General features: G+C 45.6%; 1 protein-coding gene across 4 annotated transcripts in view; it reads right to left on the reverse strand.

Annotated features, from left to right (window-relative positions):
• The window catches only part of LNX1 (ligand of numb-protein X 1), a 127,586-nt gene that overhangs the window by 34,697 nt on the left and 67,860 nt on the right, over window positions 1-25,029 (reverse strand). For 2 of the 4 annotated variants that reach the window (XM_060246356.1, XM_060246358.1), the window contains 5 exons: window positions 16,154-16,395; window positions 13,943-14,098; window positions 6,470-6,628; window positions 3,088-3,290; window positions 554-925 (listed from right to left, as the gene is read on the reverse strand). In XM_060246356.1, coding sequence (XP_060102339.1) covers window positions 554-925; window positions 3,088-3,290; window positions 6,470-6,628; window positions 13,943-14,098; window positions 16,154-16,395 — 1,132 coding nt within the window. The remainder of the gene's footprint in view (window positions 1-553; window positions 926-3,087; window positions 3,291-6,469; window positions 6,629-13,942; window positions 14,099-16,153; window positions 16,396-25,029) is intronic. The other 2 variants (XM_060246357.1, XM_060246359.1) reach the window with 1 other exon arrangement.

Raw genomic sequence — 25,029 nt, forward strand, 5'->3', positions numbered from 1 at the left:
AGGAAAACAAATCCCTGAAGTTCAAGTAAAGTATCTCTTTGAATTGTCACAGTTCTTTCTAAATCAAATCGGGGTGGGTCATTCAAGTTCACATAATTCTGAGGGCTTCATCTGAACCAAAGTGAAGCAGTTCCCTATTATCCCCATTTTCCTGGACAATGAAGGCCATACGTGGTCCCAGTTTAACCAATGCTGGCTGTGACTACATCAGGGGTGTGTGGCCTATCCTCCAAGAGCTCACAGGGCTCTTAGTACAGGGCCTCTTGTAAGCTCCAGGAGGATTGGCTACATCAGGGGTGTGTGGCCTAATATACAAAGGAGCCCCTGCTACAAAAAAAAAGCCCTGGAAGTATGGCATTCAATCAGTAAGTCAAAGTGCTTTCACATTCAATAAATTTGACTCCCACTTTCCCATGAATATTGGCAAATGGTTTGCATTTAGGGAATGCAGATCACTTGCCTTCAGTGAAAACAGAGGCTGTAGCCAGGTTATTAAGCCTCTCAGCATTTATTAAATATACTCAGGAAACATGAGAAAGTTATTGCAACAGACCTGTATCAGCTGGGCTGCGCTCTCTGGACTTCCATATCGAAGATCGTGGCCATTAATAGCTAAAACCCTGTCATTCTCTTGAAGTTGCCCATCCCTGGCAGCGACACCTCCTTCCAGCAAGTTGAAAACAAACACCCCGGTTTCGTCTGCTTTGCGGACCAGCTTGATGCCCAGTTGCTCCTCATGGCTGCTTTTGTTTAGAACGACATGGACGCTGTTGTCCCTGTTGAAGGGAACCTCCAGGGGAATCCCGCTGTTCCGACACCTGTACCTCTGCTCCCTGAGCACCGTCAGCCGGAGGACTTGGCAGGGCTGCCTCAGAATTGACAAGGCGTAACTGTGTGGTACGTTCCTGATGTCCATACCATTGACCTGAAAGACAGAACCATCAATCAATATGGGGAACAGGCAGCTTAATTGCAACTGGCATTGCAGACAAGATGGCCTATTTACTCAGATGTCTTCCTGTTAGGCTGACATACGGCCAAGATTTCATTATAAAATATCCTCCCCCTCAAGTCTCCAAGGACGGCACATTGTGTACTGTCCTCCTCCTCTCTCGCACATTATCTCCAGACATAAGGGCTATTTTTCAATGTTGTCAGTGCTCCTTCCTTAGCCTCCGGTATCCTCTTGCCTGTCTTAGCAGACTTAGCCTTGAGCCCGCCAGATTCTTATTGCCACAGGATTCCTATGCTAACCCTCTCTCCCACATTTTTCTTACTGGTTTTTCTTCATCTTTTCCACAGTAGCAGTCACTCCACCCATGAGCTTCTGCCTTTCCCAGCTCAACCAATCGATTCCCCACCAGTTGCTGTGTGGCCTCATTTTTACTCATGTCTCCCGCCAGTTCCCCCTGTGTCTTCCTGATCTTGTTTTTTAGAGTGAGTCCAAATGCGGCCATGCAGCAACTGGTGAGGAATTGTTCAGTTGAGCTGGGGAAGGCACACAAGCCCAAGGGTGGAGCTACTGGTACAGTGGAAAAGGTCCTTGTCTACTAGCTTTGACCTAGATAGACCAGGCTAGCCCAAACTCACCAGATCTCAGAAGCTAAGCAGGGTGAGTCCTGGCTAATATTTGATAGGGAAGCCTCCAAGGAATATCAAGGTTGTGATGAAGGGGGTGGGGCAGACAATGGTAAGCCACCTCTGAACATCTCTTGCCATGAAGACCTTATGGGGTTACCATGAGTCAGCTGTGACTTTATGGCAGCTCCCCCCTCCAAAACATGGAATCCCCAGTTTTACAGCCTTCAAATTATAAAGGAAGCAAGTAAGTAGGGATGTGTGTTCAGATCTACACAATAGGACATTGAGGGACATGTGACTAGAAGAAGAAGACAACGGCGACATTGGATTTGTATCCCGCCTTTCACTCTGAATCTCAGAGTCTCAGAGTGGCTCACAATCTCCTTTACCTCCCCCCCACCCCCACAACAGACACCCTTTGAGGTAGGAGAGGCTGAGAGGTCTCTCACAGAAGCTGCCCTTTCAAGGACAACTCTGTGAGAGCTATGGCTGACACAAGGCCATTCCGGCAGCTGCAAGTGAAGGAGTGGGAAATCAAATCCGGTTCTCCCAGATAAGAATCTGCACACTTGAAAGTTGCTCCCTGTATCCTCCCCCTGCAAACACCCAATAGAAACCAAATGTTATGTAAGAGGAACATGACATAGGGCGTTTTCCCACAGAGCTTACCGCGGAGCGACGTCCCTCTTCACCGCGCAGCGTCTGCGCGGATTTCCCACCAACTGCTCCACATAACCAGGAAGAGCCACGGCTTTTGCGTCGCTAACGTAAACTGGTTTTTAGCAGTTTACATCTGCGACGCAAAAGGTCCGGCACTTCCTGGTTCTGTGGAGCAGTTGGTGGGAAATCCGCGCAGATGCTGCGCAGTGAAGAGGGACGTCGCTCCGCGGTAAGCTCTGTGGGAAAACGGCCATTGTTTTAAAAGATGCAGAAATGAGAAACAGGGCTGTTGGTCTCAGCGGCAATCACAGGTTGTTTGTAGTGTTTAATTTGGCCCTGAACCTTTGTATATAAGGCAACTATATTTGTAACAATGTGATGAGACACTGGCTTGAGGTATGTATTCAAATTACACATTGGTGTTGGAATGAACCTCTTATCTCTGAGACCACAAAATGGATCTGCAGCAATGGACATGGAGGAAGAGGAACATGCTGTTCTTCCTTTTTTCCTTTCAATCACCACTGTCCTTTTGCATACTCTCAGACAGGGCTTTTTTTGTAGCAGGAACTCCTTCGCATATTAGGCCACACTCCCTTGATGTAGCCAATCCTCCTGCAGCTTACAGTAGGCCCTGTATTTAGAGCCCTGTAAGCTCTTGGAGGATTGGCTACATCAGGGGTGTGTGGCCTAATATACAAAGGAGTTCCTGCTACAAAAAAAGCCCTGCTCTCAGGTACCGTTTTCCATGCCCTCAAATCAAACGGGAAAACTTTTAAAAGCTCTGACTCAACTTGGGTTCTTTCAGTCCCTTCACATTTGCATCCACTTTGTGTAAGCACATACCTTCAGTATCATGTCCCCCGGGAGTAATCTTCCATCTCTTGCAATGACTCCATCGCGATAGATGTGCTGTATAATGATGTGAACCAATGGCGTTTCGCTGCCTCCTACAATCCTAATGGCAAGACTGTCGTTGGGATTGCTGCGGCTGATCTTAATACTGGTAATTTCGCCATCTGGGATGAGGTGATATAACCTTGGGAACACTGAAATGAACACATTAAAAAAATAAAATAACTCCCAATGGGGGGGGGAAATGCAAGTTTTCCACTGCTGATCCAGCTAGGTTTCAACAGCAGATATATTACATGCTAAAAGGAGTGAAAGATTATGGTTTACAGTGCTGAAAGGATTTTTTAAAAAGCCAAATAATGCACATTAATCTTCATCTTTTTGAAATCGGTCCTTTCCACTGTCACTTCTTTTTATAAAAAGCAGCTCCCTTTGTCAGACTAATGATTCCACGGCACACAGCACAACCATGACCTCCGCTGATGATTTAGGCAGAAGACATAGTTATCAAGGAAAAGCACAGTAGCTTTCGTTGGAATGCTTTAGAGAACCTGAAATTAATATTAATCACGGACTCATCCCTGCAGTTACAGCCAAGCAAAAACCTCTTCTTTCCTTAGTGACACAGAACCACAACAACAGCCGAAAGACAAGCCATATAGTAACGGAGGGGTGGAAATGAAGAGACGTGGAGGCATTAAGTGCCTGTCCAGTTTTCAGAGTTGGAAGGATCAAGCAGGGCTTGTTCAAGGAGGAGTGTCCCCTGTGCTAATTGAGATTAGTCCTGAGAACCCCCTGAACCGCCCTGAGCGGGGAGGGTGGGATGAAAATCTAATAAATCAAATCAAATCAATTACTGCAGAGAACACAAAAGGGGCATTCGGAGGTTCTGTGCAGCACAGTGTAAACAGCTCAGCAGCCCAGACTTTTATATAGCTTCTGGAATGACGGCTGCCCCTTGAACGGTGTCATTCATCCTGGTTTTGTTGCACAGTCAGGAGTATATTGAAAGTACAAAGACTAAGGGTTTATAAAAGAATACAAGGACACCATAAGTCATGATGAGCATAATAGTCCATATACCGAGAACAGACAGAAATCCCTGAAAGATATCTTCTGTCCTTCAGCTCACATGTGAAAAAGAAGACAAGTGCAGATTTATACCCCACCCTTGTCTCTGAATCAGGGAGGCTTACAATCTCCTATATCTTCTCCCCCCACAATAGACACCCTGTGAGGTAGGTGGGGCTGAGAGGGCTCTCACAGCAACTGCCCTTTCAAGGACAACTCCTAAGAGAACTACGGCTGACCCAAGGCCATTCCAGCAGCTGTAAGTGGAGAAGTGGGGAATCAAACCCGGTTCTCCCAGATAAGAGTCCGCACACTTAACCACTACACCAAACTGTGATTACTATTGAATGTTAACTATCCTTATAAGAATGTTTCCAATCCAACAGTTTATTTTATTTAAATTCCTTATATTCTGCCTCAAGGTGTTACTACTGGTATGGTGGTTACCAATAATTGCCTTTTATTTGTGGTCTAACATTATTTTAGAAGATGCACTTACATGAACCCAGCAGTACTGAATAAGGTCACTTTCTGGAAAGCAAAAAGAAATGTAAAATCTCCATCTGTCTAGGGTTGCCAACTCTGGGTTTGGAAATATCTGGAGATTTGAGGATGGAGCCTGGGAGGGTGGGTGATAGGAAAGGGTGGGACCTCAGTAGGACATAATGGCATACAGTTCACTCTCCACAACAAGCCATTTTCTCCAGGAGAAGTGGAATATATGTTTTAAATAAAAAGTTATTTATGTAATCTAGAGATCAGTTGTAATTCTGAGGGATCTCCAGTTCCTATTTGGAGATTGGCAAGCCTACACCTACCTGTAGATTTATGGCTTAGATTAAAAAAATTGCTGTGCCTTCATGACTGAAAAAGTACCCCCTAGAAGCAAAGCCCTTGACATTTGTAGCCAAAATATTATCTTATTATATTCACATTACATCAGTATTTGCTGACAGTATTTGCTACAATAGGATAGAGGGAATTCTTTACTTTCTTGCTTAAAGTCATTGACTGGTCCATTTTACCCACTGAAGCATACATTTTCAGGCACAGACCCTTATCTTTAAATCTCATCTGCAACCTCTTTTACCATATATGTTATAATTTATAGGCCTTAGAGTTCTGATATTCCTGTTATCTCTTTCTGCTTTTCCATCTTTCCTCCCTCTCTTTTCCCACACTTTTCTTCTCTCCCCCATCTTCCTTCTTCCTCCCTAAAAATATCCCCCCCCCTCTCTCTCTCACACACACACCAGTACTGGATTAAACCCTGGTGAGGGCCCTATGCAGTTGAAATCTCTGGGCCCTGCTCTCAAATTATGGTGCCTGCCCCACCAACCACACCCTGCTGTAGCCTACAGGTACCTTCTCAAGAGCCCCTTTCACAAAGTTGTGGGGGAGAGGCAGAGGAAGGCAAACTTGGCAATGACACCAGCAGCAGCCACACCAGGCAAGTCAGGCAAAGAGCAGCTCAGTTGCTGGCTGTGCGTGCAGGCTGGGAGGGCTGCAAGCAGGGGGGGAAACGAGCCTACTTGGCTTGTTTGTTAATCTGGCCCTGACTCACACAATAACTGACGATCCCACTCATTTGAGACTACTTTAGGTTGGAGCATGACTCAGCACTGTCGTGACCATCCACCAATCTATCTCCAGGCCATTTTTCATCCAATGTATTCTTGGTTTTCTAGAAGTCCTGCCATGTTTCCAAGGCTCGCTTTTCTTGCCACTGTTCCACTGTCTGGACAAGAAGCTTTACCCCATTCTATTCCGTCCCATACCAATTAGGTTACAGTTAAAACAGAAAGGAACAATAACCAGGTGAATTAAAGGGAACAAGCATCCTCACTGCCATGACTTATAATAAACTATCAGGCTTACTATGTCCATTACCTGTCTTTTAGAGTGTGCACTATGTGCCAGCAAACCTGGGCTTGCTGCACTATTGCATGTTCAGAAGAAAGCTTCAGGCAAACTCAGGTAAGTGTACGTCTCTAATATGCATTTACAAACACAACTTAGAAATAGTCACAAAGGAGACCCTCCCTCCAGGAGGTATTCAGTTAAACTTGGAACTGCAACTGGTAATTAACTCCAGCATTGTCATTTTGATTGTCTGGTTATAAAAAATACATTGACAGGGCCAATCAGACCGTGGAGACAAGAAGTGTGCAGCGTTCCAAAGGCCATTCAAAACAATCCTGCTTTCCTGCCTCAAGCATTTCAACTACTTTTATAATCTATTTTTCTTTTCATTGTATTGCACAAAGTTTTCCAGACTAGGAAAACCATAAGAATTGCATACCTTTCTTTGCCCCCTTAAATTTCCATGTCTTACATATCGATGAAGTGCCGAACCTAGAAAGCAGTATACTTTCTGTCTTGCTTTTGCCGATTCTGCTTCGTGATTTTTCTGCACATTTTTGTGTTGTGTGCGCGAGGATTGGTGTGGGGCACACTGGATCTGTCAATAATAATAAAATGTCATCCATGTTCAAAAAGTTCCAGCTCTTTGTGTCCTGAAGAATGATTTCCTAGCTACTGGTAATACAGCAAGGTAGCATCCGTTCAGTTTAATACACTGACATTTTGCTTAACTGGAAATATGCATGAGGATAATAAAAAAAAGAAAAGCTTTTGAATTTTTATGCCCAAAGGAATTCCCTGTGATATTTACAAGAAAATATAATTTCTCCATGTCATCTATATATGTTTTCTGCAAGTCAACCTGATCTTAAGAGATGATTATAGTGGAAAGCCCACAACTAAAAAAAAATTCATGTAGATTCAATTAAATGAATCTCCAGTTTAAAAGCTGGGTTGAAATATATGTGACATGGGAAATCTGTGATCTGGAGCGCCTTCTATTTTTTTAAAAGATAAAAGTAGCCTTTAGAGTGTTCAAATTGGATTGGGGCTTTGATACCAAGGGAGGTTTTTCTAATGCCCATTACCCCATAAGTACCTGTAAGTTTTCCCCTGTTGGCAAACCATTCCTAGGATGAAAACTACAACAAAAATCAGTATGTGAGAAGATCGTTAGTTCCCCTTCCTCTGTGATGCATTGGGAAAGCTGGACTGAGGTCAGTTACTGGTAGGGTTGCAAAGTCCCCTCCCCACCCCTGTCATTGGCAGGAAATGGGGTAGGGATAGGAATGCCAGATCTAGGTTGGGAAACTTCTGGAGATTTGGAGATAGATCCTGGGGAGGACAGGGATCTCAGAGCAGTACAATGCCATAGAGTCCACCCTCCAAAGCAGCCACTTTCTCAAGGAAAATTGATCTCTGTAGTCCAGAGAGGAGCTGTAATTCTGGGAGAATCCCCAAGTTCTACCTGGAAGCTAGCATCCGTAGTTACTGCAGCTGTGGTCTTGATCTGGAATTGGGAGTTAAGACTACTGAGATGCATTTATGCCAGGTCAGGTCAATCTGGACACTTCATACAGTCCGCCAAAGGCAGAGGTTGATATTACAACACTCCTGTTCTCTGTTCTACATGAAGAAGGCTTTGAGGCCTTAGCACGCACACACATGGCCAAGAACTTTACTAAACTGAGGACATGAAGTGCTTAATTCCAGCATCAAGTCTGACACTTCATAATATAAATAGCTATTTCTTCAAGGATTAGCTTGGCAAAAGTAAAGCCATATGATTGTTAATGACGCTGAGTAATAAAACATGGCTGGAATGTCTTCTTAATTTCTGCTATCTTCCTCGGCGGGGGGGGAGGGGGGGGGGGAAGAGCAGCTAACAGAACACCCAACCCTAAAAATGAAATAGAAGTGCTTATTTGGCCCCAAGTGACATTATACAACTCGCATATCTGCCTATGCATGGAATTTTGCTGCCGTATTTTCCAATGGGTTTTCAACCACTACAATCATAGGAAAGCATGTTATATCATGTGTGAGGTTGCCAGTTCCGGGCTGGGAATTACCTGAGGCAGTAGAGCCTGAGGACAGCGGGTTTGGTGAGGGGAGAGACTTCAGTGGGGCATAATGTCATAAAGTCCACCTTCTAAAGCAACCATTTTCTCCAGGTGAATTGATCTCTGTCACCTGGAGATCAGTTGCAATAGTGGGAGATCACAAGCCACCACCTGGAGGCGGGCCACCCTGCTGAGTATGCCTTGCTCTGCAGATCAAAGAATCCACATGGGGGAGGGGCAGTGGCACAGGGCTATGTTTCTCCAGACCCCTGGTTTGCAGAAAAAACATGAAAATGCTTAAGAACATTTGGAGAGCTAAGAACAATCGGCTGGGAGAATGACAAACCACTGGGCAAGGGGTCAGGGTGTAATGAAGATCAGGAGGCCAGATGACAGGGGGATGGAGCTTCAGAAGTAGGGGTAGAAGGAAGCAGAGACAGAGGACAGGCATGGAAGGCCAAATCAAGGTGCTGTAGTAGGGGAGGGATTGGTGTGTGTGTGTGCGCGTGTGTGAGAGAGAGAGAGAGAGAGAGAGAGAAGTGGATTCCTTCAGGAGGATTTTGCTTTTTTTAATTCCTTAATTGCTCAGAAATTATTGTTCTGAAGCTAAAAACATCTCCATAGATTCGAGTTAAAAGCTTGTTTAGCTGGATCAGTAATCATATTTCTCTTTTCTCTGTTCCCCTTCCTGCTTTATGAAGGCAAACTAAATCAATGACTTATCTTAATGTTGTACATGTGCTTAGAATTGTATCTATAAGCTGGAGTTCTTGCCTGGCTCACTGGGGCCTGAAGGACAGAGCTTGGGGGACTCAGGAACAATAGGCAGCAGGATCCAAATCCAGAGCCCTGCTCCAATCAAGAGCCCCCGACTGGTTTGAATGGTCCAGTCACAGGCAGCGTGGGAACTTTGGGTGTGTATATATAGGGGGCCCTGCGGCCCTAGTTTCCAGTCTTCGTAGGCAGCGCTATACTATGCTGTATTCAATAAAAGAGCTACGTTCACTACCACCTCGCCTCATTAATGTATAGAACCCACTATATTATACTTAAACAGTGAAAATCCTTCCAAAATTCTTCAGTTATCTAGCTATTTATAACCTGCTTATCACCAAGACATCTGTGTGCTCCACTGAGATTAGTGCGAACAGGGTTTTGCCTTATTTAGGGCTACAAACAACAACTGAAAATCAATGCTGTCTTCCCAGGCTTCTTTGGTCCAGACTCTGACCAATCTCTAGAATAAACTTTTGGTTTGTTCTGTTTCATTCTCCTTTTTTTTTTTTTTGGACCATGTAAATTATCCCCACTGGACTCACTGGCATGAAATACAGAAACCCACAGCAAATGGTTGTTTGTTCAAAAAACAAAAACATCAACCCCCCCCCCCACAACATTTTCACAACTGCTGTTAAGAAATACATGTGGTGTCTGTCCTGAGTCCAGTCTATGAACCAAGCTGCAGTTTTTAACATGTTCTATCTCCTTTCCCCAAAACCAAACATTTCTAAATTCATGCACGAAATGCCAGAGAATCAGGATAATGTGATAAATAAAGGAAATGCTGACCACTTTTACCCATGGCTGTGCCAAATATTTACTTCAGCTCTGCATCCAGAAGCCAGGCTTCCAGTGCTATTGAAACTAGTGACTCTTCTAAGTCCATTGATGTCAATTAGCTTAAAAGGGTAACTGCTTAGGATGGTTGTGTTTAGGAATTCATGGTTTTTGTTCCATTGCAAAAAGCTAATTTGTGTAACCTTGGTTAAAAAAGAAAACAGTCTAGTTTCGGGGGCAGGGGGAAGTCTATATATGAATTGTAAATTTGATGCCTGTTGCAAAGCCTTTCATGAAACCATTATCAATCATAAATGATAAATGATTACACCAATATTCATTAACTGGTAAGCTAGAGGATAAGGAGGCATAGCATTGCCAAAACGTGCCTATCTCTGAAAGTATAATTCCTCCTCGCAATATACATCCATCAGAAATGTGTATTTCACTGGTTGCTGATTCCACCCTAACTTATTATGGATATACTATGAAAAACAAACAGTATGTAAAAACAGGTTTAATTGAGTAAACTGCTGTTAATGTTATAACCCAAACATGGACCATTCCACTACCTATAGTTAGATAGGATTCCAAACAGAATCCGTCAAACCCTGGTTTGAAGCTGGCTTATTAACCTCAGTTATACATAACTATGGCTCCATGTTGCATTCCATGAACATTCGTAAACCTGCCTTGTTTCCTGGAGCTGTCCTCACAGTCTAGATGAGCTCAAACTCAAAACCTCTCTCACCTTTCAGTAAGGGTTGGGGGGTGGAATAAGAGAAGATCTCCAGGCACTGACCCTGTTGTTATCTCAGCTTCACAGGCCAGTGTGTATGGGGGGAACTGGAGGGGGCTCACCAGCATCTCACTGATGCATGATTTATTTATTTATTTGGTAGATTTATATTCCACCCTTTCCCATAACGGGCTCAGGGTGGATTACATACATAATAAAAACAGTTAAAATCCAACAATAAAATAATAATATAAAATCAAAACAGCACAACTTAATAAATATAACATCAACAATGCAATAAATATACTTGTGTCGCAAAACCAGAAGTCACATAATCACTCCAACATGGAGACATCAATTCCAGTTTTGTGCCAGAAGTTGGCACAATACTAGTGTAACTATCCATGTCTCCCAGCATGTCCTTGCAGAGTGCCAGTGGTGGCAGGCAACCAGACATCGGTACCTCTTACTAGCAATCTTCCCAACCAATTCAAGCACCGTGTCTCAAAGAGCAAAATAATGGTTCAGCCATCTCCAAAATACTACTAGAGTCCCTAGGCTGCTATATGGCGACAGTAAATCTGTGATAGTTCAATAAACATCGAACTGTTATTTGTTCCCTGGTGGCTTCTTCTTTCTGTTTCTTTCTGTAGGCTTCGATATAGAGATGAACCTGGATCTTTTAAAGTCACACTTTGACTAAATCTGGGTGGGCAGCCATGTTGGTGTGAAGCAGTAGAACAGATTTTGAGTCCAGTATCCTTTAAGACTACAAAAGTTTGTACCTTGAATAAACCTTTATTGATCTTAAAGGTGCCACTGGGCTCAGAATCTGTTCTATTTTGACTAAATGTTTATCATCAGGGGACATTTGTCTAGACAGAAATTGAAACTAAGCTGACAGCTACCAAAAGAAAAGTTAAAATAATATGCCATTAAACCATCTGAACTGCAGCTGACCTCAGTGACTGCATGAAGTAGGACTTATAATTTTAGCAATATCCAGCCCTTGAACATAATTAAACATATACCAATTCAAATGGATCAGGGTGATTCTAGAAACTAGATGATTAAGAGCAGGCAGCCAACGGGCACTTTTGGTTAAAAGTGATTTTCTTCAAACCCGAACTCTCCTGATATCAGGGGTTGCAACCTACAGTCCATTATGAATCCACCATTCTGTCCATAGCCAAGATATGATGGAACCAGTTTCGATCGGGCATTTTTCCTCATACCAGCTGCAAATTCCCTTGAATTTTGCTGAAGATATGGTTATAGCAACTGCTCACACTGATCTACTTTGAACCATATTCCAAAAAGTTAAAGACACTTACATTTTTAAAATGCGGGTGGCAGTTTCCATTTATTCCCCCTTCTACTCTAGACCCCCTCTTTGTGATGTTTCTGGGGATCCAATTACCCCAACCAGAAGGAAATTTGGGAGGGAGAGGGCTCAGCAGGTTGCAACAGGGGAGAAAATTGGCAGAAATCGCCACCCCTTTTTAAGAAATGCTAAGAGTACTTCAAGAAGAGCCCCATAGTAAGCTGCAGTACTGCAGTCCAAGCTCTGCTCACAACCTGAGTTCGATTCTTGTGGAAGCTGGGCTCAGGTAGCCGGTTCAAGGTTGACTCAGCCTTCCATCCTTCTTAGGTCAGTAAAATGAGTACCCAGCTTGCTGGGGGGAGAGTGTAGATGACTGGGGAAGGCAATGGCAAACCACCCTGTAAAAAGTCTGCCAAGAAAATGTCATGATGTGACTTCGACCCATGGGTTGGTAACAGGGGACTACCTTTGCCTTTTTTTACCTTTACCTTCAAGAGAACTTCATTGTTGCACAAAAATTATCAGTTTTTCAACCTACACATCAGAATATTTACCTTTGACATTGGCATGTAGAAACACCCAGGCCCATCCATGAGGCAGCCCTAGGCAAGCACCTTGGGCATCGGAAGTGGAGGGGCATTAACCAGCCCAACTTTCCCTCCAGGCTGGCCAAGTGTTTGCCCAGTGAGTAGCTGGTGAGGAGCCTGCTCCCTGTCTCATTCCTTATGTTGTGAATAGGATAGGGATGGGGCAGATCCAGGGCCTAGCCTAGCCTGGTTCCTCCTTCTGTCTACCATTCCTGACTGGGGTGTGGGTGAGGAGGAAGGCGATGGCTTCCTGTCATGCTATTGGGGGATGAGGAGGGTGGGCACAACTGTGATCTGACATCAGGTCTTGTTCCACAACCAGGGCAGGTGGTACAAGAAGAGCAGGCAGTGGCTTCTTCTCATGGCCTGCAAGGGACAAAGAGGGCAGGTGCCATCTTCCCACCTCCCCAAGACATGGGGGAAGCTTGGGAGCTGTAGCCTACAGTACCTCAAGTCCATGGGCCCAGATGAACAAAATTCATGCAATGGTCACTTCCAGGCGGAATTACTGTAACTTGCTCTAGCGGGTCCGCCCTTGAACCTCACCCGGAATCTCTAGCTAGTGAAGAATGTGGTAGCAAGCCTTCTAACAGTGACATCTGTGCAGGCACGCATCCAACTGCACTGGCTACCAGTTGAGTACCAGATCCACTTCAAGGTTATGGTGTTGACCTTTTAAGCCCTACATGACTTGGGACTAGCATACTTTTGGGACCGTCTCTCCTGATATATGCCCCAGAAAACCTTGTGCTCCAAAGACCAACATCTACTGGTAGTCCTTGGCGTGAAAGACACCCTCTTAGCTTCAACCAGGACTAGGACCTTTTCTGTCCTAGCTCCTGCCTGGTGGAACACACTCCCAACTGAGATCAGGGCCCTGCGGAACTTGTTACAGTTCTGCAGGGCCTTCAAAATGGAGCTGTTCCGCCAGGCCTTTGGTTGAGGAGACGGATGTTTCCACCATCTTGGCCTTCCCTGCCCATAGGTTGCCTACAGAGGCTTACTATCCTGTGAAGATCTAACAGGAGGCATATTGGACTGCTCTGGAGTTATGTATGTTTCTCAGCTGTCATTTTATTTAGCTGATTCTTAATTGTATATTAATTGTATTTTATTCATACTGTGAGCTGACCTGAGTCCACTGTGGGATAGGGCAGGATATAAGTGCAATAAATAAACAAAGAAACATCTGGGATGTGTTTGAGTGTGAATGGGCTTTGATCTGAGTGTGGAAGAAATCTCTTCCCTGTATCTTTCTGGACACCCACCATGAAAAAGAAATTAAACATATCATACAGAAGTCAAGGTGACTGATTTGACCCAAATCCCAGACCAATGATACAATCCAGTGAAATGTTCTTCAGCATATGCTCTGTGTAAATGCAAGGGAGCTGTGAAAATATATATAGCATTAACTTCTATGGCACGTAGGCCAAGGAACATCTCAGCACCATGTCCATTTCAAATATTTTGTTCTGGAAGAATCCTGTGGAATTCTCCACAACATATTCTCTCATTTTGGAGGCTTTGTATAGATTAATGCTAAACAATGGAGTATGTTAATAAAATATTGGCTTGAAAGCATTGTATTTCATTGTGATGGAAAACAAAGTCCAGACACATATGCAGATAAAATTATTACCTTCCTCTGAGGCAACCATGTTTTCAACGTTCTCTCTTTCTTGTTCAGCATGGTTGGCAACAGCACTCCCACTTTTTGTCCTCCGAAGAACGCTGAAAGCTCTGTTTATTTTCTTAAAGGACCTGCTTCTTATTGTAGAACGTTCGAAATGACGAGCTATGCCAAAAATAATTTTTAAAAAGGAACAGAGTGAAAGGAGTCTTTGGTTACAGAATCAGGAGGACTCGCTCTGAGAATTGCTGAATGGAGGAGATGGATGTTCATTTTTCTCTACTTTCTCCCCAAGTCACCATTACAGATGGGCTTGGATCCCACCTTGATTTCCACAGGCACAAGGAGGGGGGGCAATTTTCCTCCCTTCTGTGACAGCCCATACCATACTCCAAAATGCTGCTCTTGGGAAATGAGGAACCCCTGGGAACAGCTTGATGGAATCAGAGAAAATCACAAATGGAAATTCTAAACATTATGTGGGCACTTCACAAGCTTAAATGTAGGGCCATGCAATTTAAACAAATACCTAATGAGGTTGAAGGTATTTGGGAAGGTACAGAACATAAGAGAAGCCATGTTGGATCAGGCCAATGGCCCCGTCCAGTCCAACACTCTGTGTCGCACAGTGGCCAAAACAAAAAACCAAGTGCCATCAGGAGGTCCACCAGTGGGGCTAGGAAGCAGGTATTTGAAGAAAAGCAAAAACAGAACTTAAAATGCATGAGTCATTTTGACCCTTCCTCCTGTTCCTCCTCCCCCAAGTCTTATGAAGTAGTTTGTGCAGGCTTTTAAAATGGTATTATGTGGGCTTTTACACTGGTTTATACTTTTAATCTTTTTCACTGTATAGAAACTGAGAACTGCCTCAGACATTAAATTTTCAAATTCATGTTTGAAAATTCAATATAAGCAAGTAATCAGAAAATAGCTGAACAGCACATTTGTGACACTGGAAAGACCAAACATAAGAACAAGGAATTGGAACAGTCAACTTGCTCAGTCAAACTTGCTCAGTTCTATTTCTTTGTCTCTCTTTTACTATAGCCCTATTCCACATGGTCTTTGTACATGCTGTTCCCATGATTCCCAGCATAACCTTTTTAGTGGTCAATACGAGGCCCTTTCTCCCTTTTTCACCAGGGGAATACCTGATTGGATCCAACAATATATCTTTCATAGGTTCTGGATTTTCTTGCAGTATGTTCCTTATTACTCATGTCCTACCATTCTGATACAACATTACAATATGTCTATTGGCCCATTTCCTGGACATCTTGAAACACACAACACAGAGAAATGTAGCACTGAACAATCCTAAACTCCCAAATCTCCAATCACATTAAAGTTTGCTTTGGCAAGTTTTTTTTATGTTTCCTCTATATCCATTCCCTTCTCTCCATTTATTCTTTTGATTGACAGCAGTCTTTTCTCGCTTATAAACAATTTGTGTGCATTCCTCTTATTTTATACCAGCCTTGCGAGGTAAGAAGAAGAACAGGTTTTTATGCTCTGCTTTTCTCTACCCTAGGGAGTCTCAAAGTGGCTTACAAATTGCCTTCCCTTCCTCTCCCCACAACAGGAACCTTGTGAGGTAGGTGGGGCTGACAGAGTTCTGAGAGAACTGTGACTGGCCGAAGGTCACCCAGCAAGCTTCACGTGGAGGAGTGGAGAACTGAACCCAGTTCTCCAGATTAGAGTCCACCATTCTTAACCACTATGTCATGCTGATTTAGGCTCTGAAGACCCCCGTAGATTGTTATATCTAATTTTTCTGCTCATCTTCCTCTCACCAGCTACTTTTCACAATATTAATTTTTTGTTTGTAACTGAGAGTAGGTTAATTTGTCCCCGCTCCCTCTGTCAGAGAGCCAGTTTGGTGTAGTGGTTAAGTGTGCAGACTCTTATCTGGGAGAACCGAGTTTGATTCCTCACTCCTCCACTTACAGCTGCTGGAATGGCCTTGGATCAGCCATAGTTATCCCAGAGCTTGTACTTGAAAGGGCAGCTGTTGTGAGAGCCCTCTCAGCCCCACCTACCTCACAGGGTGTCTTTTGTGGGGGAAGAAGATATTAGAGATTGTAAGCCGCTCTGAGCCTCTGATTCAGAGAGAAGGGTGGGGTATAAATCTGCAGTCTTCTTCCTCATGTAAATATTAAAAAAAGTGGTTCCTTTAAAGAGGGGTCAATAGAATTTGAAGTGCTCTTCACTGGTTCTTACGTCTTGGTTGGTTGCTTCTGGTCAGATCTGCAGAGCTAGGTCCCGATGGGCAGTCCTCAGAAGAGGTGCTGAAGGCTGGATTAATTAAACCCGGCTCATCTGTCATTAAGGCGATAGTGGCGGCAGCAGAGAGCTCTGGGCCAAGAGCGGCTACAGTCAAAGCAGCATTAGAGTCAGGAGAGCCATCGTGGGAACGTCGCTTTCGGTCCTTGGTAAGGCCATAATGGGATGCTCCTTTACATCTAAGAATGAGGCAAGGGAGAGAAAAGAAATGTGTTTAGAAAACTGAATTGTTTCATGACATTCATTAAATTAAAACACATGGTCACCAAGACTGGAGGCAGGTAATAGCTTTTTGAGAGAGATGAAGGAAGAATGACTTAGCCATTTCTTTTCTCCCACTGCTAGGGCTTTTTTTTTTAGCAGGAACTCCTTTGCATATTAGGCCACACACCCCTGATGTAGCCAATCTTCCAAGAGCTTACAGTAGGCCCTGTACTATGAGCCCTGTAAGCTCTTGGAGGATTGGCTACATCATGGGGGTGTGGCCTAATATGCAAAGGAGTTCCTGCTACAAAAAAGCCCTGCCCACTGCTATTACGTGTACATGGGATTTGTAGGGTTTTGTGAGATCTGCAAATTTTTGACCCTAAAAAAATAGGAGAGAATGGAAAAGCAATGACTGTTTTATCACCCACAAATCTCTGAACAAACTGTTGTATGTCCCCAGTGAAGTAACAGCAGGGAACCCAGCACTTGGTTTTATCGAACTATCTGCTGCATTACACAGAAAGCACTATGAAAAGGTGTCAGGCATGTCATGTTTCCATTGAAATAAAGATGGGGAGAGGGAGAAGCCAGCATCCAGCAATCAGGCATTAAATTATTAATTCACACACCAAAAAACCCTGCCGTTGGTGAATAAGCCATTCTAACAACACATCTCTGTTTGCACTTCCAGCACATACGAAGCAGAGAGGCAAGTCAAGCAGGTGACCAAGGAAAACAAAGAATGGATTCTATAATCAATCCTTTGTCTTAGGGTAATGAAAGAGACCAGTGTGAGGCACGAAAGCTTGTTTGTGTCAGCTTATGTTGGGGGTGGGGGGCGCACACATTCAGGATATGGCTGAATTCTGCATCATGACAAACAGTGTCTGTCAAAGTCACCGTCTCTTCAAGAGTGCCGTTGCAGCTGCCTTCCAGATTCTGCATTTCCCTCGGCTTTGCAAAAGGCTTTCCCAGAAGCTATTGGACAGAGGCTGCCCTTGTTGTTTCACCTGTTGGTTTGCTGTGGAGTTGGTAGAATTATTGCAAAGAATAATTAACACATGGAATTCATTGACACAGGGAGTGGTGGCGGCTACAAGCATACAGCTTCCAGAGGGGATTGGATAAACATATGGAGCAGTGATGGTCTGTATTTTTGGTGCTTGGGGGGCAACAGTCCTGATGGCACCTGGGTTTTGGCTACCATGTGACAGAGTGTTGGACTAGATCGGCCATTGGCCTGATCCAACATGAGGACTATTAATGAAAGCCTCACTCATACAGATTCCCCGCCCCCCCGCAAAAGGAAATTCAGACATTATATAGGGTTGCAAACCTCCAGGAGGGACCTGGTGATCTTCCAGAATTACAACTGATCTCCAGATTACATAGATAACTTATTTATCTATCATTTATTTATGTAAAACATTTATTTAACTTGTCCTGGAGGAAATGGCTGCTTTGGAAGGTGGACTGCATGGCATCATGCCCTATTGAGGTGCCCACCCTCCTAGGCTCCACCCACAATTCTCCAGGTACTGATGAACCTGGAGTTGGCAACCCCTTCATTTTCATTCCCATATTGCTGAGCAACTTAGACAGCAGCAGCAATGCAGAGGCACCAAGAATGGAGTAGGGCTGCCAACTCCAAGTTCAAAATACCTAGAGATTTGGGGAGTGGATCCTGGGAGAATGGAGTTTAGGGAGGGGAGGAACCTCAGTAAGGTATAATGCCATGCAGTCCCCCCTTCCAAAGCAACCATTTCCTCCAAGAAAAGGGGTATATATGTTGAAAATAAATAAACACTCTATGTAGTCTGGAAATTAGCTGTAATTCTGAGAAATCTCCAGCCCCCACCTGGAGGCTGGCAACGCTATCAGGATCACACAAGCGTTAACCGCAAACACTGCTTGAATTTCTAGTTTACTTGTTGTTTACTTGGGATTGATCTTCTATGATGTTTCTCTCTCGCATATGGTGCAAGCATTTGCTCAAAGAGTTTTCACACTTGGAGAAACGCCTGACTACCACACAGTCAGGAACATGAAAGATTAATCGTATATTTAAACAGAGTCGTACAAGAACATAGAATGAGGCCACTCTGAGGAAATTGCCCATCGCTTCTCTTCACAGCCAACCCCATTCTGCCACTGCAGTTGGTTCAAAACATGTTTCTTCTTGTAATTAATTCTGCTTTTTAATCAGTCTCTAATGTGCTTGCCCTACTTTCTGTTCCTGTTATATTTTCTCCCTGGCAAAGGACAGCTGATGACTTTCATACAAACGCCCTCCAGGAAGGAAATATGGAAATTGCTGTCAGGCGGATAACAGACAAAATTGCTCTAATGATCAGCCCACACGTTACCTGATCAACAGGGGAGCTGCTTCTACACACCAGCTCCACCTACCAAAATGTGAAGTACCACTTCTCAAGTGGAAATTTCAAATGGCATGTGCTTGATATCCCAAGCAGTGTCACCACCACAGAAATCCTATGGCAGGGGTGGCCAACGGTAGCTCTCCAGATGTTTTTTGCCTACAACTCCCATCAGCCCCAGCCATTGGCCATGCTGGCTGGGGCTGATGAGAGTTGTAGGCAAAAAAATATCTGGAGAGCTACCGTTGGCCACCCCTGTCCTATGGTATCAGCTCTTTCCATGTGAGAACCAATATTATTACCAAGCTTCAAGGCCACTATTATCTGCACCAAGGGCTTTTTTTGAGCAGGAACGCAGTTCCGGCTGGCTTGGTCTCAGGGGGTGTGGCCTAATATGCAAATGAGTTTCTGCTGGGCTTTTTCTAAAAAAAAAAAAAAGCCCTGTCTACATCTATTTTAATCTGGCTTCTGATTCAATTTTAATCAGAAACTGGGTGTCATGATGAACAACCTTTGCTAGGGGAGAGACAGGAGCACATCACAGGTGATTCTCATTTGACTTGCATCACTACTTTTTTTTAAAAAAAGCTGTTTTTTACCTGTTTTAGTTCCTGATTGTACCACTTTTAAATTGAGATTGCATGGGACCTGCCATTATCCACCAGATCATATTTCCAAGCTTTGCCTTGGGCTTAAACCAAAGATAGCCCCTCTTTTCGCCTATATTGTGTTGGTGGGTATGTAATAAAACAGGCTGAGCCAGCTGACCATTATAAAGACTTCTGCATCAGGCTTTCTCACGGTTTCCAAATACTGAGGTGTCTAGATCAGAGTTCTAGAACATCATTGGAAGGAAGGAGAATTCAACAGATACCTGACCAGGATGTTTACCAATTGGCAGAGTTACATACACATTTTGCCAAGGATAACTGCACTTTCTCCTTCATCTGAATTCAGTTCATCCTCGTATCCAGTTCACCGTGGAGAAAGAAAACAATGGTCAACTTGCCTTTCTTGACGTCCTCATTACCAGGAAAGATGACGGAAAACTCGGCCACACGGTATTCAGGAAACCCACACACACCGACCGTTATCTAAATAAGAATTCCAATCATCATCCTCGCCAAAAACGTACAGTTGTAAAAACCCTCATCCACCGTGCATCACGCATCTGTGAACCAAGCCAACTCCAGCAGGAACTACACCACCTCAACCAGTCACTGCAGGCCAATGATACTCCCAACAAGAAATTAGAAGAGCCCTCCATCCCAGGAGACCATCCACACCAAATCCCGAGCCACACACAAATGTAGGTACAGCCTTCCTGCCCTACATAAAATCTGTCACCGACCGCATTGGCAAAATTCTCAAACACCACAATGTTGACACAGTCTTCAAGCCCACACAACAGATCCACCACATGCTGCGCTCGGCCAAAGATATGAGAGATCCACTTTCAACCCCTGGAGTCTACAAAATACCCTGCTCCTGTGGTGCAGTCTACATTGGCACCACCCAACGCAGTATCAACACCCGCCTCACCGAACACAAGAGACACTGTCGCTTGTTTCAGTCAGAAAAATCAGCTGTAGCTGAACATGCACTTCAAGAAGGAGACCACGTCATTCACTTTGAAAGAACTGAAGTCCTTTCTACGGTCTCACATTATCATACCCGCCTGAACAGAGAAGCTATTGAGATTTACAAACACCAGCACAATTTTAACAGAAAGGAAGAAGGCATTTTCATCCACCAATCTTGGTACCCAGCTCTGCAAAACACCCTACAGACTATAAATTGCAGAAAGTCACAGAACAACCAGCACATTCCACAGAACAATCAGCACAGTCAACAACCATCTTCCTTATCTTCACACCCCTTCCAACCCTCCCAGCAATTAACATAGAACAATGGTCACATTCAACAGCCAGTTTCCTTATCACTACCCTTCCAGGAAGCCCCACCAAACAATGGACACATCCACAAACCAATTGCCCTTTCACCACACCCCCTCCAACCTAGAAATAGCAGCTCTCCAGCAGCCCTGGCCCCACTCAATGCACAGCAGCCAAGAAGGTCAGAGCGCCTGCTCCGGCTGCAACGCCACTGAGGATGTTCTCCGCAGCTGAGAACGAAACGTCTGGAAGAAAAACTTTCTCCAGTAGAACACGGCACTTGAGCCCGAAAGATTCTACAAACCCTAATGATAACTGCACTGTCAGGCCTTTCCCCCAAACTGGCATGAGAGCCAGTTTGGTGTAGTGGTTAAGTGTGCAGACTCTTATCTGGGAGAACCGGGTTTGATTCCCCACTCCTCCACTTGCAGCTGCTGGAATGGCCTTGGGTCAGCCATAGCTCTGGCAGAGGTTGCCCTTGAAAGGGCAGCTGCTGTGACAGCCCTCTCAGCCCCACCCATCTCACAGGGTGTCTGAAGTGGGGGGAGAAGATATAGGAGATTGTAAGCCGCTCTGAGTCTCTGATTCAGAGAGAAGGATGGAATATAAATCTGCAGTCTTCTTCCTTTCTTCTTCCTCCTCCTCCTTAGGTAGAGAGACTTGATTGGATTCTGTGAAGGTATCAACATCTAATGTTTGCTTGCTATCCTTTTTGTCTAGGTGATTGTGTCTGCAAATCGCAGGGTTGGACATTTTGCTTGTACTTGCTGCTGTACAGGCTAGCAGCGCTGCCAACAGGGAAGGTGGATGGAGGCAAATGTAATCCATTCCCTCCCTCCCCATGGTAGGCAGGATTGCTGCTAGCCAGGGTTGCCATCAGGCATGGAGAAAAATGTCCTGCCTTTTTAATAGGGGCTTACCGTGTGTAAAGGGGCAGCTGAAGCTTTTCATGGCATGCAAGTAAATAATATCGCCCGGTCAATAATGCCCCATCAAGCCTGTTTTAAAGGGACAGGACATTCATTTCTACAGGCCTGTTGGCAACTCTGTTGCTAGCCAGACAGCTAGCTAGAATCTAATAAACAAAAGAAATTAATAAACAAAAGAACTAAAGAAGGGGAATACAGAAAGTTCAAACAAAACCCATTTTTGTACAAATATTTAATCACTTTTCATGCAGCAGTGGCACTATAATATGAGATTCAAGGAGATGATTCTTCAGAGAAAATAAAACATCCAAAACAGTATCCTGAACCAATAATAATAAAAAAAGCTGCAATACTTGGACTGTAAAAAACAATTTTCACTTAAAAACAGCATTTGAACTAAGCCTCCTGTCAAACAATATTTCCATTGTCTTTTCAGGAAAAAAAATAACGATTCTTATAGGAAAAGTAGGTTTCAGTGTTTCTTGTTACTGATGATATTTCAGGACTTTTCACCACAAAATGAAAATATTTGGTTTCAAGTCTTTTTAAACTATAACTTATATTTTTAATTACATTAATTTTAATACATGCAGGAAAATTAAGTATCATACGAGTTCTCCTCCTCCTTTACTTAGGATTATTGGATGCTTAAAGGGTGGTTGTTCTGGTTACAATTTCTATTTGATAACTTCAAAATGAATCAATCCTTTCATCTACAGAACACACAAGATGTGTTTTATGTTTTATTTATTCCTATTGTTGAGTATCGGACTCTGCACCCGCGCCGCGCAAGCCGGGACGTCCTCGGGTTACCTGGCGCAGCGCGGGAAAAGTCACCGCCAATCAAGACCAAGCGCGGGAAGTTTAACTGGCCAGGATTGGGCTGGCCAGCAGGGGGGTTGATCCGGGGTGCATGTATATATTAGCGGACCCGGCCGCGTGTTCCCCAGTTCTGTAATGTACCAGCGATTAAAGACCAATGCCTTTACCACGTCTCGTCTCCCAGTACATTACACTGGCGACGAAGGTGGGATCTAGATAGGTCCGGCCGGAGACGAGGAAGGCGAGAGACCGCAGGATCGGGCAGCCCGCCGCCACCATGGCGAACTCGAGCGTAACGACGGGCCATCTTGCGGAATTCAACCCGGAGCACCCCGAGAGGTGGGAGACCTACACCGAAAGGGTCGAGTGCTACCTGCGGGCGAACCTGATCGACGATGACGAGAGAAAGAGAGACGTCCTGCTGAGCGTCTGTGGCGAAGAGACCTTCGAGATCGCACGAGGTCTCTCCGCTCCAGCTAAGCTGACGGAGAGGACCTACCGGGAAGTCGTGAGGCTCCTCACGGGCCACTTTTCACCCCAACCGTCCATCGTCGCCCGCCGATTCCTCTTCCACAAGAGGGACCAAAAGTCGGGGGAGACAGCGGCGGTCTACCTGGCGGCCCTTCGGCAGATCGCCGGAAATTGCAACTTTGACAAAAGGGACGAAGCCCTGCGGGACCGTTTCGTCTGGGGCCTCCGCGACGAGCGATTGCAGCAGAAGCTCTTCGCGAAGGAGGAGCTAACGCTACAACAAGCCTTCAACGAGGCAACGGCCTTCGAGAGGGCCACCAAGGCGTTCGGCCAGCCACGAGGTGAAGCAGTCCACCAAGGGGAAACGGAGCCAGAAGACCGAACAGAGGAAGAAGCGTTTCAACTCCGGCGGCCCCAAAGAACGGACACAAGGGCCCCCACTAGACAGCGAGCGACGGAGAGGGCCACCGCCACCACCGGTCCCAGGTGCGCCAGCTGCGGCGACCCCCACGAGCGCCGGGACTGCCCGTACCGCAACCTGGACTGCCGCAGCTGCGGAAAGACGGGCCACATCGCTCGGGCTTGCCGGGCCAAGAACAGCCGCCGACAACCATCAGCGCATCACGACTCCCTGGACACCCACACGACGGCATCCACCACTCTGCAGGTATTGAACTTGCCCCTATCGGCCCCAGACAAGGTCAAAATGTCGGTCCTAATCGAGGGCGCCCCCTGCACCATGGAAGTGGACTCGGGTTCCTCCATCTCCATCATTTCGGAGGAAACCCTCAAGAAACTATGCCCCCACCGCCGCCTTCAAACGAGGCCAGCGGACTTCGTACTGAGGGACTTTCAGAAGAACCCAGTACACATCGTGGGGTGGGCCCGGGTGCATGTGGAAAGAAGGGGTTTCAGAGGGCCCCTGGACATCCTAGTGGTCAAGCGCCAACTGACCACACTTCTAGGGTTGGCTTGGTTCAATCCCCTGGGGATCCAGCTGGTGGGGGTGGACCACTTGCAGGCAAGCAATTTCGACGGGGTCTGCCGAGAGTTCCCCGAGGTCTTTGATGGGTCCTTGGGGAGCTATAAGGGTCCGCCCATCACCCTACCGATTGACCCAATGGTCAGGCCCATAAGGCTTAAAGCGAGGCGCGTCCCGTTCGCCCTTAAGCCGAAAATAGAGGCAGAACTGGACCGCCTAACGGCCCAGGGCGTCCTAGAACCGGTAACATACGCGGAATGGGAAACCCCCATAGTAACGCCCGTCAAACCCAATGGGGAGGTGAGGATCTGCGCTGACTACAAGTGCACGATCAATAAGGCGCTACAAGACAACCCCTACCCAGTCCCGGTGGTCAGCCACGTCCTAGCAGCGCTAGCCGGGGCGAAGGTTTTTGGGAAGCTGGACTTAGCACAAGCATACCAGCAACTGCCGGTCGACGCTAAGACAGCGGAGGCGCAGACGATCGTGACCCACAGGGGCGCGTTCAGGGTTAAACGGCTGCAGTTCGGGGTCAGTGTGGCTCCGGGGATATTCCAGAGCATAATGGACTCTCTCCTTAAAGGGATCCCCGGAGTTCAACCCTTCTTTGACGACGTTTTAATCGCCGCCCCCAATGAAGGAGAGTTCTGCTGCCGCCTGCGCGAGGTCCTCAGGCGGTTCCAAGCGGCGGGGCTGAGAGTCAAAAAGGAGAAATGTTTGTTAGGGGTCCCGCGAGTGGAGTTCCTGGGGTTCGCCGTGGACGCGGCGGGGATACACCCGACGGCGGACAAGACCAGGGCCATAGTCCAGGCTCCTGCGCCCAAATGCAAGGCAGAACTACAGAGTTTTTTAGGATTGTTGAACTTTTATCACACGTTCCTACCGCACAAAGCCGCCGTAGCGGAACCATTGCACCGTTTGCTGGATAAACAGGCCCCGTGGGTCTGGGGCCAACGCCAAGCCGCGGCGTTCCAAGCAGTGAAGGACCTCTTGGTCTCTAACGCGGTACTTCACCACTACGACGAAAACCTACCCCTGATCCTAGCTTGCGACGCCTCCCCCTACGGAGTAGGAGCGGTTTTGGGGCACCAACTCCCGGACGGGAGGGAAGTGCCAGTCGCGTACTATT

The sequence above is a fragment of the Heteronotia binoei genome, chromosome 9 (genome assembly GCF_032191835.1).
Source record: "Heteronotia binoei isolate CCM8104 ecotype False Entrance Well chromosome 9, APGP_CSIRO_Hbin_v1, whole genome shotgun sequence".
Taxonomy (NCBI): Eukaryota; Metazoa; Chordata; class Lepidosauria; order Squamata; family Gekkonidae; genus Heteronotia; species Heteronotia binoei.